This window comes from Scatophagus argus, chromosome 22 (genome assembly GCF_020382885.2).
Source record: "Scatophagus argus isolate fScaArg1 chromosome 22, fScaArg1.pri, whole genome shotgun sequence".
Lineage (NCBI taxonomy): Eukaryota > Metazoa > Chordata > Actinopteri > Scatophagidae > Scatophagus > Scatophagus argus.
The window spans coordinates 13,821,984-13,837,757 of record NC_058514.1 but is presented as its reverse complement, the minus strand read 5'-3'; the positions used below and the strand labels follow the sequence as shown (position 1 = coordinate 13,837,757).

At 41.9% G+C, this 15,774-nt stretch overlaps 1 protein-coding gene across 3 annotated transcripts; it reads right to left on the bottom strand.

Moving 5' to 3' along the window:
• Positions 1–393: 393 nt before the first annotated feature.
• scaf11 (SR-related CTD-associated factor 11) lies at positions 394–13,183 on the bottom strand. Of its 3 annotated transcripts, none has more exons than XM_046379127.1 (15): positions 12,978–13,183; positions 9,596–9,641; positions 9,256–9,392; positions 8,881–8,964; positions 8,672–8,751; positions 8,435–8,514; positions 8,307–8,344; positions 8,135–8,208; positions 7,581–7,706; positions 6,641–6,741; positions 3,546–5,720; positions 2,684–3,006; positions 2,325–2,498; positions 2,081–2,200; positions 394–1,242 (listed from the first exon to the last, which is right to left on the bottom strand). In XM_046379127.1, the coding sequence occupies exons 2-15, from the start codon at positions 9,612–9,614 to the stop codon at positions 1,147–1,149; spliced, it is 3,627 nt and encodes a 1,208-aa protein (XP_046235083.1). In that variant the 5' UTR covers positions 9,615–9,641; positions 12,978–13,183; the 3' UTR covers positions 394–1,146. The 3 variants fall into 3 exon arrangements, with proteins under 3 accessions (XP_046235083.1, XP_046235084.1, XP_046235085.1); XM_046379128.1 differs by having other exon boundaries at positions 8,435–8,511; XM_046379129.1 differs by having other exon boundaries at positions 8,881–8,958.
• Between the last annotated feature and the right edge of the window lie 2,591 nt (positions 13,184–15,774).

Below are 15,774 nucleotides of genomic sequence, written 5' to 3'. Positions count from 1 at the left end.
AGCCCGATGTTTCCCTCAGGAGTGATAAAAGACAGTGAACATTGGACTTACCAGAAACTCGACTGGAAATGGATTTATAAATGGGAAATGCTGCCCCCAACTGGTCAAAGAAATAAGTTGCAGCAGGTTAGCAATATTATGTAACAGTGCACCACTTTCCTGTACGTCAGAATTAGTAATTTAATGGAAACTTTCCACTTAAAGTCTGACTGTTCTTTCCTTAAAAAAAAAAAGTAGATGAGAGGTATTGTTTTTAAAAACAACCTAATACGGTCTTAAAGATGACCGTCGGGAAGTGTAGAGCAGAAACACTCCAGCAGCAAAGATTGAGGTAAATATGAAACTGAGTCTCCTTACTTGTCATGAAGCCTCTCACAAAAACGCACAGCAAGATCAGGAAGCAGCTAATTTATTTCACTACTCTGGATACTTTGCAACGTTCATGTTCACCCATTGACATTTATTACACATTCAGGCACAGGGTTGGGTTAGTTTAGATTGATGTGACCCAATGGGACCTGTGCCTTACATCACACACTCACTGCTGATTGGCCATTCCATTTACTTTACGGCCTCCTCAACCAATCAGGGCCCTGATTACAATCACACTCATCAGATTCCAGCCCATCAACGGGCCACAGAGATTAATAAAGGCAATGCACTTTTTAAACTAGGCTTTCATCTGAAATATTATATAATATTTTAAAAAAGGACATTGACATTATGCATTAATAAGCTATGTGGTCAGGATGCCATATAGGAGAAATCTGTCGTACCAGCCGGCACCCTGGGAGAGGCTGCCCACTACATGAGCTGTTGCCATTCACTGAGGGATGCATTTGTAACATCACCCGTCCCACCCTCCCACGCTACCCTCCTTACAGTAGTTCCCGAGTCACATGATCTATGCAAAATAAAGGGCTCTTGCATTACAATTTCTGGTTGGGTAATTCTTTTTCTAACAAAATATGAAAATCTATAGAAAAAAATCTTCATCATTCAATAAAAGGTAGAGATATCAAAAAGGAAAATGTTGGCTCTCCGTTGTCTTTCAGTTTGGAGGCCGAATTCCAGCTAGAGGAAATTGCACTTGAGCAGCTGAGTTGGTCTGTGAGGGCATTGCCACACCAGCAGCAGGGTGGGATTTCATTTCTTGCGGGCGTGCTTGTATTTATCCACGTAAGCCTTCACCAGGTTGGCCACCTTACTGGAGTTCACCTCACCACTCTTGCTGTGACACACCTGAGTGGGGGGAAAAAAATAAATAAATAAAAATATCGATGGTCTATTTTTTTTTACAGGGGAAAAGGTTAATTGCAAAAGTAAAATGGGTTATTTCTCAATCTCAAATTTTACCCCAACTGACCACTTAATGAATCCAAATTGTAGCTCTGTAGCAACGAGGCGAAGCATCAACCTGCCAAGCTTTGGATTCTACACTCTGAAGCAGGTTGAATGGGGCTCTGCTATGTGAAATACAGTGCATATCTGCTCTAATGTTAGCTGCAGCTATTGGCGTGCACGGCTAACTAGCTTAATACTTAATACATACATCGACTGCATTATTTCATGGGATTACAGGTTACATAAAAAGAAAAGCACTGATCACAGCTTGCACAGAAATTGAAATTGCGTAGTATATCCACTGATCCTCGACCTCAGAGTTTAGGCTAATGTTAGTAGCTCTGTCTTGCTCTTTACTGGATTTGAGGACATTTAACACAACAGAAATAAACTCATAACCCAACATAGCGTTTGCAAAAAAGGTTTCTTGTTTTAAAACCAAAAATTAAAAACTCAGCCAGAGACCACGTTTCAACCCACTCACGGAGCTAATTTTTCCCTAATTAGCCAGCTAGCTAAAGCTGGAAATACATTTACCTACGAGTGACAGTTTAAACTGACTACAAATTCTATGTACCATGAAAATTTACTATTAAGAATTTTAATTGCATATCTGTCACCATCATCACTGCAAACTGCATATTCAGTAGGTGAGAATGTAAAGCTCGACAGACACAGCAACAGTAGCAAAGGGGGGTGGAGCCCAACTGGTGTCAGAAACTATCAAAGTGTTTACCTTCTCTACCGCTTTGCGAACAATCTCTTTGTACTCCTCCTTCGTGATTTCCTTCCTTTGGTAAAAGGGTTTTATGGCTGTCTTCACTTCATTTATAGCTTTCTCTTGGATCTGTTGTTTCTAAAGCACAAAGACAAAATGGGATTGCTTGAAAAAAACAAAACAAAACAAAACTTAGAAACCAAACACTTTCTTGAAAAATGATTTGTGGCACCCAACAGGTAGGCTGGTGGCAGCAGGCTACCTTTTCTTTTTTGGAGCTGTCTGCTTGAGCCCTGTTATGATGGCCCGGCTGAGTTGTAGAGGATGGCAGCACCTGACTCGATGCCAGCTGACCCTGGGTCGCCACGGCAACGCCAGCTTTGGTTGGGGTGGGAAGAAGGGCAGGTTTCCCATAACCTACCATTGTAGAAGACATCTAAAGCAAAAAGGAGAAAGAGAATAAACACTGAAGAAAATCAGCTTAAGAACAGCATGCATTTATTTAAATTTCTTACTCTTTAACTTAAGTAATTTTAATGCTGATGGATAAACAGAGTCTGGAACATAATCCTATCACATCCTCTGCACCAGTCCTGTGTAAATTCATAATATACCATATACCTGTGTCGTATAGCCATCAGGCTGAGCTGCTGCTGTCTGGCTGCCTTGCTGCATGGGTGGAGGCGGCGGCGGCGGCGGTGGGAGGCCCTGTGCAGCGACAGCGGGGACCTGAAGCAGTGGTACAGCAGGGTGAAGATGCACAGGGACCTGAGGAGGCATGGCGTATGGTGCTGCAGGCTGCAAGCTGACCGGCAGGGTTCCTCGCGGGCCCTGCATGGGGTAGTGATGGTGAAGAACATTCAGCTGTGGAGGAATAACGTTCATCACGGGCACCGGAGCGTTACCCGGGACTGCCTGAGGAGGAGGCTCGCTTTTAGGGGGATCTGTAGAACAAGAAAAAAAAAATCAAGCACCTGCCAGGAAGAATTGGTCATCTTTTGTAAAAGCTTAAACAACCAAATTTTGTAACTGAGTTAAAGTACTGATTTATTATGCACAGCGATTGAATCAACAAATAAATGTATAAAGAATAAACAATGAAATGTGTACAAGACATTTGACTGTGTTTGTGGCTTACATAATAAATGGTAGAACAGGATAGTGTGAATAAAAGAGACTTTAAAAGGAATAAATTATCTATATTATCTATAATCTATCCCCAAAAATGTAACAAAGTACATGGGCCTTTGGGTAATTTGTGTTTTGTGCCTGTCAACAGCTGAGGTGCTGGAATGAGTTTCTCTGGCTTCAAAAAGAATATTAATCCCAAACACCATGACTACGGTTTACATTTTTGAGAGACAGGCTGATGTATTACTTGCTTATTTCAACTTTTTAGCTGTAACAGTAGTGTTTTTGAAAAGGTGATCAGTAACTGTACAGATAAGCCTGGTTTGCTGCGGAGCAAAAGGAGGGTTTTGACCTGCTGCTGCCGGTGCCGGCTGCTGCTCCTCCTCTTGTCGGTTCCAGCCTCCAGGTCCTCCTCTCTCCCTCTTGGAGTAATAATCCTGAACATCGGCGGGCAGCGTCCTTCTAACAGCCCAGCTGGATGCCGATGACCAGCCTGAACGGTCAAGCATAGAGTCTCCTGTCTCAGACTCTTTCCTACGGCCACCACCCCGGTTTTCATTGAAGCGGCTGTACGCGTCACTCCCTGAATTGTTGCCTGTACCTGAGAAATTATTTCTGGGCTGCCAGCGGTTGTCTGCACTTTCCTCCTGCTGACTGTAGAAGCTACGAGTGTTGCCTCCCCGCCCTGCACCCCGACCGCGTTCAAACCCTCCATGTCCCCCCCGGCCTCGTGGTTCTCCTCTGTTGCGGTGGTCTTCCCAGCGTGAGCCGCCAGTAGAGTCCCGGTTCCTGCTGTCAGCTTCACCACGATTCTTTTCTGTAACCCAGTCAGGATTATCCGACCAGCCCTGGCGATCTGGGGAACTTTCTGTAAGCACTCCATTTTCAAAGCGCCCAGCGCCTCCGTGATTCCTCCGTCCTTCACCACCAGACCCACTGCCCTGCCCAGACCGCCAGCCTCCCCGGCGGTCCTTCCTCTGTGGGGACTGCTCCCTGGAGGAGGGCCGTGTGGGGCTGGGCCCTCGCCTGTAGGACCTTGTTCTGGAACGTGATCTAGACCGAGACCGGGACCTAGACCTGGACCTAGAGCGACTCCTGGATCGGCGCCTCCTCCTTTCACGGCTATGCTCCCTCCTAGAATAGTCTCTCTCGCTGTCCCGGTCTTTGCCTCTTTCTCTGCTGCGAGCTCGAGATGAGCGGCTAGAGGGTGGGCTGCCATCACGTTCTCTAGACCGCGAGCGCCTGGATGCTTCACGCCGGGAGTCCCTCTTAGGTGACCAGGTAGAGGTTGGGGAGTGGAAGCGAGAGCGCCGCTGCCTGCCGTTCTTCCTCTCTTGGCTCCTTTCCCTGTCCCGCTGGTCCTTGCGGCCCTCGTCTTTAGCGACTTGGCATGTAGAAACAGGAGGTTCTGCAGCAGGGGAGGGAGCACTCTCCTTCGGTTCTTCCAAAACAGGAACATTACCATTCTCACTGATAGGTGAACTGCAGTCCATGGCAACAACTTCGTTGTCATCCTTGGCGGGACTGTCATCCTTGGTTTCTTTCCCAGAGCTGTCAACTACTGAAGGCTCTTCTGATCCAACGTTGTCTGTATCAGGGCCCCCAGAAGCTTTTGATTCTGGGACACCTAAATCTTCCTCTGACTCTCCAGCAGAGGGGGAAGCTGGTTGTGGAGAATTATCACATGATTCAGCCTTCACTTCCTTTGAAGACTCTTCATCCTTGATTTCTTCTGACTCTGCACAAATTTCCATGTTATCATCCTGCTCATCACAGTGTTGAGATGCCAGGTTCTCCTGCAGGGCACTCTGAGAATCAGAGTCCCTCTGTCCTGAGGGAACAGGGCTTGCTGTCTCTTCGTCCTCCGTCCTCTGGTCACCCTCAGACTCCGCTCCTAACTCTTGCTCTGAGGGACAAAACATGTCCCCCTCATCTGGTTTCTGTTCATGTTCATTAGATTCATCCTGAGTCTCATCAGTGTCCCGTCCCACATCGTTACTCAAAGGTTCAGCACCTTCTTGCTCATCATCAGAGCTGAAACCACCATGGTCTTCTTTGAGGCTCCCTTCAGCATCAGACTGTGGCTGTTCTGAGTTGTTCAAATCCTGCTCCTGATCAGTTTTGTCTTCTTCCTCCTCCTTGTTGTCATCCCCATCACCATCTTCCTCCTCTTCACTTGCTGCCGGGCTACTAACAAATTCGGGAGAACGTTTTTTTCTTGTCGCGGCTTTCCTTTTCCCACTGGCCTTTCGGTTTGTTACCTGTTTTCCCTTCCTCTTGGCTGGTGCATGAGAAGCTCTGCCTGACTTGGCAGACTGGCCAGCAGATGATTCAGAGTCTGACGAACTGGATTGTGGCGGTGATATGTCAGATGCGGGAGCCTCTTCCTGGGTTTTACTGTGGCGTCCAGATCTCCTGGCTGGTAGAGACTCGGCCTCTTTGGTGTCAGCTTTGGAGGTTGAAGCTCGACCGCCTCTCTTCTCCCCTCCTTTGGAACATGTGATAGCGCAGACAACACCTTGAAATACTGTGAGAGAGAAATCATATGAGCAAGGCCCAACTGCACTTACACATACAAACAGAAATTTCTTTAGAATCTAACAGAACAGCTTCCAAGCCTAAAATTAAACCTCATTTAGAAATATATCAAATTATTGATATATTTGCTTCATTTTCTGTGTGAAAAGGTTTGCGACTGCCATTTACACTTCACATGCGTATAAATACATATCAGTGGCAACAAAAATCCAAGTACCATAAATATAACCATGCACCTAAATTTATTACACCTTCTTGTGTTGGCTGCTCCCTTTACGGGTTGTGACATTGGATCACCTGTTTCCATCTCTTCCTGTCTCTTCTCACACCAACCACCTGCATGCCATCCCACATCCATAAACCCATTCTTTGGCTTTCCTCTTTTCTTCTTTCCTGGCAGCTCTATCTTCAGCATCCTTCTCTTAATATATCCATCATCTCTCCTATACATGTCCGATTCATCTCAGTTTCAGCTCTCTCACTTCATCTCCGAACCATCTCAACTGAGCTGTTCCCCCAATAATAATTCTAAATCCTGTCTATCCTCGTCACTCCCAACAAAAATTATTTTCATTGCTGTCTTCACATTTCTGCTGCCCACCGGATGCTAACAGCTAATTGCATCTCTTCCTCCCGATTTCAATAAAGATCTGTTGTGCCATTTTGGTTTAGCCAGTGCAAGAACAGAACAGAATCTTGATATTTTCTGCAGGCCCTGAGCTAATTAACCAGACAGTGTTACTATAGTAACAGTATGTGTGCTCCAATAGGGTCAGCGTTTGGTTCAGTTTGTCATTTGCTAAGCAATAATCTGTTCATTCAAAACGCGCCATCTGTAGCCTGGTTGGGTCAAGATTCTGCCAGTGTCAAGAAAAAGATTCACACCAAAAACAGTCAGATAAGACTCACCAAAATGGCCGGGGCCCAACAGTGAACTGGAGGTGAAGGGTGATGGGCAGAGTCCAAATGGAAATGGGTTGTGGTTCCAAGCAGTGGGATGAAAATTCTGCCTGTAAAACCAATAACATAAAAGACCAACAACTTTAAAGATAAAAAAAGTTTAACATACCACATCAATTCATTACATTTCTGTTATATTATCTCTCATTTTCTCTCAGCAACTCAAATACCAGTCAGCATTCAAATTACTATGCATGAGAATAATAATAAAACAAGATCTAAAATATTCAAGCAATAGGCTAATTTATTTTCATGGCAAACACTGACATTTTCGCTCAAACACACATATCATACACACTAAGACACAAAACTGATGACACAATTGCGAGGGCATTTCCAAACAATACACTCATCTTAAGGCTGGCTAGAGCCTTTAAAGCCTGGCAGCCATATCCTCCAGGGCTGAATTAGTTCCAAGTACAGCACGACTGAGATACTGTATAACCATTTTCTAAAAGTAGATGTGTAGAGTGCCATCATATCCATACATGTTCTGGACTGGTTTTCAATTTACTGCTGGAAAGTTTCATTTTGTGACTGCGTGTATGTGGCAGGCACTAATTTCCAACCAAGGTCGTACCAATACCAGCGCTCTTAAAGTGATGCTAACATGAATGGAAGCATTCAGCTGTAAAAAATGCCACAACCACACCTCCTCATCCAAATCATCTTTACACACATTATTCATATTAATCACATGCTGCACTAAATTGAAGAATAAATAATCTTACATTGCATCTCTGTGTCCTTTTCTTTTGGTTCCACTTAGATTAGACAAAAAAAACTGCTTCCAACGTGTTTGGTGTGAATAACAACTTGTGGAGTTGTTATTCACAAAATCAACAACAACAACCAAAGTGATGATAGTGTCCAGTTGGGAGTTCATTACCTTGAGGAGCCGTCAGCAGGGATGGGGGCAGCAGGAGAAAGCCACGGACAATGCTGCAGCTGTGGTTTGCACTGTTTGAACCCAGTGTCATGTGGTATGTCCTCGGCCACCCAAACAGGCTCTGGACTGCAGGCAGATAAAATGACAATAAGAGTTATTTATGAAGTACTGAACCGCTTTCACTTCAGCAGTAAAATTATACCTAACATCTTACATCTCTCTTCAACAAGATCCTGCAAGTTTGCTTATTTTCTTCAATGAAATATCAATCTTTGACGATGTGTTAAAATTCAAAAACTTCAAATAACTGAAGCAGGGGGTTTTCCTAAATGCACTGCACCTCCTGACCAACCGCTATCTCTGTAAACTGTGCAACTGTAATTCTCTTTGACAAGGTAAAAGGTTAGCAGCTAGTAAGACAGATAATCACCACAGCAAAGCATCTAATCTGAGATACTTTGGCTGTGTTGACGAAGGGAAACACTAGTGCATTACAGTATTTATCGTAATTCACCGTAGCCTGATAATTCTTCCTAAAGGGAAGCTTGACTTACACGTCCTGAGTCAATGTCGTCATTAATGAGACACAAGGAGAAGGTGACCATGTAGAGCACTCTGTTCCCCTCACCTGGTGAAAATAACATCCAACGAAATAACATTAACATTCCTACAATCACTGAAACACGAACACAGGACAACAAATTGGGGGGGGGGGGGGTAAAATACCTTTTTTCTGCTCAGTGATGAGGGGTCGTCATCGTTACCTGGAACAGACATTTACAGACCATGAGACCCTGTTGACAAAATGTGACTGGCTCACACATACTCCTGGAGAAAGAGGGGGTTTAACATACATTTCCTCACAAGTCCTTTAGTTTTGGTGATTGCTGTCTGCTCCACCTTTTGTCGTCTTGGTCTTCTTACGGGCTTACCTCTGAAAAGAAAACAACAAAACTGTTCCCAAACAAACCAAGATTCAACACTATTACTTCCCTGACTGACATTTGATTCGGTACATTACATTAAATGTGTCTCTGATTTCCGTAAAGTCTTTTAAGAGGGGCTTAAGCGCTAAAGTTGTTCACACTCACTTTGCACAGACTTTTTGTTCAGGGTTTCTACAGCAGCAACTCTCAGCTTCAGGTTGAGTCGCCCGCTTCCTCACAGGAACCTTAAAACAACAATGATTGACAAAGACAACAATTAAAACCCACTTCTTTGAGTACAGCAATATGTGATTTTATTATGCCACTAATAAAAACCGTAGATGATAAGATATTCGATCGGTGATCACACTGACCTGTACACAGGTGAGATTCCCGTCCCATCTGTAAACATTAGTGAAAGGTCTTCTGTCCACAGGGCAGGAAGGAGCCATCTGCAACTTCAAAGTCAACAAACAAAACATCATTTACATAAAAGGCACACAATCAAATAAAACAGTTACTACTAGTCTAAATGTTTTACAGGTTCTGGGACTAGTTACACTCAAATCTGATAAATTTGTGTCAGTGTGAAAATTCTGCTTTTCAACATTTATAAGCCAATCATATATGTTCTTATAATCAGTTGACACCCATGTAGATAATGCTCTCAAGTCTAGCTTGGCCCAATATTAATTCACTACCGCTGATAACACATTTCACATGACATTTCATTATGCATTGAGAGTCACCTCTGCCCATGTGAGGAGGCACCGGAGACAGAAGACATGGCAGCAGCTGTCGGGCATGGCGAGCTCGCCTCCAGCCAGGACGCCCAGGCAGATAGGACACCTCTCCACCTCCGTCCCATCAGGCGGGCCATGTCCACCTGAAAACACAGGGCAGGAGACACACACAAACACACGTTTCTATAAACAGAAATAAACACCGGTAAGACAAAACTATTCAATGTGTGGATGCTTGGATACACTACAAACAATGGGTAATACAGTTCATGCAACATGAATCTGAACGTGTGGGAAACCAGTCCTCCCTGGATGACATGAAACCTAAAGCGATGTAAAGTCTCACCATTTCCAACTCCAGTCATGTCCGCCCCAGGCAGTCCTGATCACCACTACAACACAAAGAAAAGGAGGAGAGAAAATTAAGATAAAGGAAAGGAGAGAAATACAACTAAAAAGGTTTGGTACTTTGTTTGGCTCACAGGGAAATTACCTTAAACTCATTCTCACTACCAAAACATGAAAGAAAAGGCTGTAAAAGACCAATTAGTTAAAGTGTTTTCGAACTCACAATTGTCTCAGCTGCACCACAAATCATCTACACTCAGAAATATTCACATAATCTCCCACATGATATGGTAACTGTGAGGGGAATGTTCCATCTGTGCCACTAGTCACAACAGGAGAAATGACCGTTCATTGATCTGAGTGTTGTGTGTCAAAAGCGTCATACACACTTGCTTTATTCAAACAGCGGCTATTTCAGTAATGTGAGACAACATGACAGCTGATAGTCACTGTAGCACTAGTAGAATGACAATATAGCTTATAGTTCTTATTCTGATCCATAAATACACCATATCTGTCCGTACATCACTGACAGATTGAGCATAAAAAAGGTAAATAAAGTTCTTGGGTAATTAACTAAAGTCTAATCAGGATTTTGATGTTTCTAAACATGTAAACTTCTGCAAATTAATGTGTTTTGATACATGCTTTGAAATCAACTATATGAATGAGGAAACAAAACATCAGAGAGCTGCTTCAGATTCAGCAGGAGAGGAGGAGGCAGAGAGAAACTTTGTTGAAAAGGTTTGCTGAACCTGCCAACTGACTCAGAATTTAAATTCCCTCGCTTTCTGAAACAGAAAACCCAGTTTCCAGTTACCCAGTTTTTCTCAGATTTAATAAACTGATTTTTCACTTTCACTAAACCCTCCCTCTGAAATAGGGCCCAGGTAAAAAGTTTACTGTGTGTTGTACTGATGTATGAATGTTTTCTTTTATGATTTACTTAAATGATGAAAGGGAGCCTTTAGTAATTTGATTTTTTTCCAGCTTTCCGTGATGTCTCTATAACAAATAACATTTAAACAACAAAACTATAATCAGAATCAGAATTCCTTTATTTATAAGGACAGAGGAAACAGAATTAAACTTTTAGATTCATAAATCATTTTATTAGACAGCTCTGATGAAGCTCAGGCTTTAACAGGAGGACAGCTGTGTGTGTGTGACCTTTGAGATGGGTGGAGGGACAAAGAGCGAAGGTAACTGTCACAGAAACTCTGAAACCCTTGAAACAATATTTGGGGCAGCCGCTGTACGTCACACGTAAAGGCACATCTATTTAACCGATGGTGACTTTTACTGATTGAATGTTATCTGAGAACTATACAAACAGATTAATACATTTTCTATTTACAGAAAATGATTTTCTGCATCACCAACTGAATGCATGTAAGCTACAGTGGCAAAAAAAACAAACAAACAAAAGAAAATAAACACAAGTAACGCATAGAGTATGTGCTGCTGCAATTACACATCTACATTTGGTGGCATTTACCAACGAAGGCCTACAACTCAGCAAGTTTGCATAATGTATACCCTCAGAAGAATCCATGTGACTCAGAGAGAAAACAGACAGGAAAATAATCAGTGAAAGGGTAGCGCTGTTAATGGCCATTTGACCCTCTGAGCTTTAGGATCAACAGATCTCACTAACACATTAAACTCACTTGACAGTACACCCCTCTGGTCTGTTCTTACTGAAATGATCACATCAGCTGCCAGAAGTGACTCAGCTGCTCTCCGCATAATGCTATCAGGTACACTGAAATAAGTGCTTGTTTTCAAAGATGCATTTCTGTCCTGGTCTGCTGGTTGAGTTACATCAGTATCATTCTGTTCAGGTTGAATTCTCACAGTGTAATTATAGTGTACCCACACTTTTGTTTTAGTCTGAACCACACTCAAGGTTGTTGTGTGTGGGCCACAAAAGTTCTCTCAGCCTAACTGAGTAAGAGCTGCAGTTGAACAGTCAAAACAATTCTCACCTCACCAACACGTCTGAGGTATTGGCTGCTTTGGCATACAGTATGTTGGTTTTGAAGTTTAAGGCGGTCTCTGACTGGTACGATTGAATGAAAACAATTGTTACATGTATGCATGACAGGCAGAAAATATAAGGCTTACAAATCCTAAAATCCAGTCTGGCTAAAAAAGGTCTGCTCACCTTTTCTTGGAAAGCAGACTTAACTATTACAGTTAGTATGGTGATTTTGATCTGATTATTAAGATCCACCACCCACCTCTGAAAACATCTTAAAATGTTGATCTGATTGGGCTTTGAGATTGTTATGTCTGATACAGGCTTTGCAGTGCAGCACTCTGCACTACTTGTCAGGCGGGTTGTGGCGACGTGAATTGTCTTCACGTCGCAACAACTTCAAAAAATTAAACTATTAACTCAGTACACAAAAAATTCAGGCATTAAATAATTATTTACTATTGAGTGGCTAGTCAATTTGAATATCTACTGTATTCGTCAGTGGTTGATGGAGCCGCTTAATTAGGCAAGTGACCTCAACCCCGTACAAACAGCTACAAGATTTGTGATCGGGTGAACTAAATACTATTTTCATTCGTGTCTTTTTAGGCTTGATTTTAGTCATGTTGGTTGAACAAACCTTAACTAAAACAGAACATAAGACCTCTCTAGCTGGTGGGAAGTGAGCAGGAAGCCAGCAGTGTATCGGAGACTCAGATAGCCGATCCAGAAACAGTCTTCGCTTTGACCGTTTTCATAATGACGATGTATAAATTTTTCAAAGTGAAAGCTGTTCAACAGACTCATACCACAGCCTCGGTGATTGCTAGAAGTGATTTGTAAACAAATCTACACAGTTCATTAGTCAATAGCCTCGTGCACACATTGTCATCTCAATTCAGACGTTTAACACCATCGTTTAATCTGTAAACCACACGTTAGCCTAAACTCATATTAAATACTTATGTTAACTTACATTAAATGGGTGATTGATGTAGCTAACTAAATAGCAGTTGACAGGAGTACTTGTGAAAGCTCGCTGCTGTTTTGAATCAGCACGGCCTGGCTCCTAAAGATACAAAATTAGCACCAAGTTGATCAACCAGTGCCAACACGACGGTAACAACATGGTTGTTGTTGGTTAGCCATGAAGCTAATGCTAGCTAAAAACACAGCTACCTAACAGCTAGCTGGATGTTGTTAGCACAGCAGCAAACAAGGCTAAATAGTGTCTAATATTAGCCACAATGATTGCACTGAAGGTCATAAGCTAGCTAGCTAGCGGTAAATGGATTTAGCTGAAAGCTAAATAGCTGCTTCGAACAACAACACCTGCTTACGTCGCTTTAGCTTGTCTGCAGTTAGCTCTAGTTAGCCAGCGGCAAGCGTTGTTACTCACCGTTAAGTGCTGCAGCTGTTGGTTTGCACCTAGTCAACTGTGATGAGCGTCCAAACTTCTGCTACGGAATAATAACGAATCGCAATATCCGAGAGTTGGTTTTGGCTAAGAACGGAGCGTAGCTTTCAGAAAGTCTCAGCCACATGTCTCGCAGTCTGGCTGAAAGCTGGTGCAACTGGCGCCCCCTGCCGCAACCGCCGAGCATTACCGAGCAAAGTGGATTTATCCCTGTGGTAGCATTTACCTTACAAACAAGCAATAGCAACAGGTAGAGTAGACAGAAACTGCATGCAACTTCCGCTTCATTTAAGTCATATAGACATAACTAACGTGATTTGTCTGTTTTATTTTAAATTTTCTGATTTATATAAGAAACAAATCAAATATATATGAACCATGTAACTATGGTTCATATAGTTACAAAAATAATCCCTCTCAGCCATCACTCGTGATCCACTAGGCGGTGTCTGCATCTGTAGAGCTCCTGTCCTCTGATTGTATTTTCCTATTATTTTGCTGTGTTGGGGACAGTTGAGTGTGTCAACAGCACTAGAGAAAGATAGTTTAATGCTGAGTCTCATTCCCAGGTTGTCAAACACAGACCCAGTTGCCATTGCAAAGACTTAAGCATGAGACTTGAATGAGACTGATTAACTATCTTTCTTGTTTACAAAGGTGTGCTTACATGCAGCAATTCAAAGATTATTAGGCAATTCTGGATAATATGCCTTGAACTGGACAACGAAAGACAAAACTAATAAGTAGTTCATGGAAAATGAAAAGCTATTAGAAGGTAAACAATCACTATCCCTCAGCAATTGCTGGGAATCAAAACAGAGCTAAAAGAAGTGAAAGTTGGACAACAGATTGACACAAACACAACTGAATGCTATTGCCAAATGAATGCTAATGTTAACCTGTGTCTGCTCGATGAGTAAATCAGAATACTTTATTGATCCCTCAGGGAAATTTGATAAATGATATTCACATTCACTTTCTAATATGTCAGTGTTGTGTTTACAGTCTCTTGCATTGAAAAATTAATGAATGAATGCAGGTTTAGATATTAAATCTAAGTTTTGAAGTCTGCCGATTGCTTTTCGTGTGCCTTTACGCTGGTAGGCAGCTGAAGAAGACAGTTGACACACTGCATATAGAGATGTAATTGATCACTGCCCTCCAGCTGTCACAGGAAGAAACTGCATCAAGGGTGGTGGACATGTCAAGTGAGACATGATTAGATAGCATTATTACAGACCATTATTAGATTATATTTGATTTTATTCTTTTTATATATTGTGATATGTTTTCACTTCTGTGCTATTTATGTCTGATCCACCTTTTCTCACTTTTCATGTCTAAGAATTTCATTGTCAGTGACTTTTTTGCTTCAAATGTTATATGGCAAGAACTTAACTTAGCAACACTTCTGGCCAGTACTTTCAAAGTAAATATAAATTTTTGCTTGGGTTGAAACATTGGCTACACTTGTTTGTCTGCAAGTCAATTTGACATGAAGCATTTTCAGTGCTTTAAAAATTTCAAATGTGGGAAAAGACTATTACACAAGTGCTTTAAAGCATATTTAAAGATTTTAAGCAGACAAGATTTGTATCTTATATTTGTGTTTGTTAAAATGAGCACTAATAGCTACCGTGACTGAAAAGACAGCACCAGCTTTGGTGAACAAAAACATTTTTCCCTGCAGAAAAACCACAGCAATGAGCAATAAAGATGGAAAGAAAAACACACTAATGTAAGGTTCTTGTATTCTGCTTTAAGCACTAACAAAATGTGACACTGTACAGTCTTTTGATGAATACAGAAAGTTCTCTGTAATGTAAGATTAAACACAAAGTATGTTTTGGGATCTGTGGGAAGTGGAGCGCTCAGCAAAGTCATTAACAATTCAATTATGTTGAAAGGAACAAGCCAAAGGAAAATGTCCAGTGGTTAAACAGAACAAAAGGATGAGCTTGCCAGCAAATGGAGCTTGTTAGGTTATATCAGAGAAGAGGGCTGTTTGAAGTCCCAACCACCACCCATGAAAACTGAGTGCTGAATATTAAAAACACTGGCATCTGTTCAGATGTCTCTTATTTAGCACACAACTGAGGGAGCATTGATGAATCCAGGAAAACACTCACTCGGTGAGTCCTTCCCCACTGCTAACCCTTCACAGATGTTTTCAGTGCAACTTCTTTTAAAAATGATCACTGCTGATTATATAAAGCTTGTTACGGTTATACTTATGAGTACCATGAACTGTTAGGTCAGTATCACAACTACTGCAACTCTATTATTTTTAGCTAACTATTACGGTAAATTGCTTGATCATTACTTTTGGCTAACTGTTCACCCACCCTAACTATTCAACCATTTATCCATTACTTTTAGCTATTGAACTGTTCTACCATTATTACTTTTAGTTAACTATTTAACTGCTTATTCATTCTTTTCATTAACTACTGGGCTACAACTATTTATCCATTACTTTCAGTTATCTGAAGCAGTTAAATTAGTTTTGGCTAACTATTTTAACCATTTATCCATTATCTTTATATCACTTTCTTGGTAATCTTCCTCAGGTGTTAGAGCTCACTCAAGATGATAATTGTATTTATTTATTTATTTCAAATTAGCTGAGCTAGCCATCAACCTCCTAACTGCATGACTGCTAGCTGGAATATAAGCACAGCTGTTTGTGAATTAAAGCTCTACATTGACTACTGCACGCCCTTTGAGCAACAACAAAGTGGGAGAAATAGCTCGGTTGCAAGAAAAGAAGAAACAAGTG

What these genes read in the sequence shown, in the direction of transcription:
- scaf11 (XM_046379127.1), bottom strand. An exon ending in GCCGGCACCGGCAGCAGCAG is followed by an intron (nt 3,007 to 3,545) that starts GTCAAAACCCTC and finishes CTTGTTCTACAG; the next exon opens with ATCCCCCTAAAAGCGAGCCT. An exon ending in ACAGCTCCAAAAAAGAAAAG is followed by an intron (nt 2,201 to 2,324) that starts GTAGCCTGCTGC and finishes TTTGTGCTTTAG; the next exon opens with AAACAACAGATCCAAGAGAA.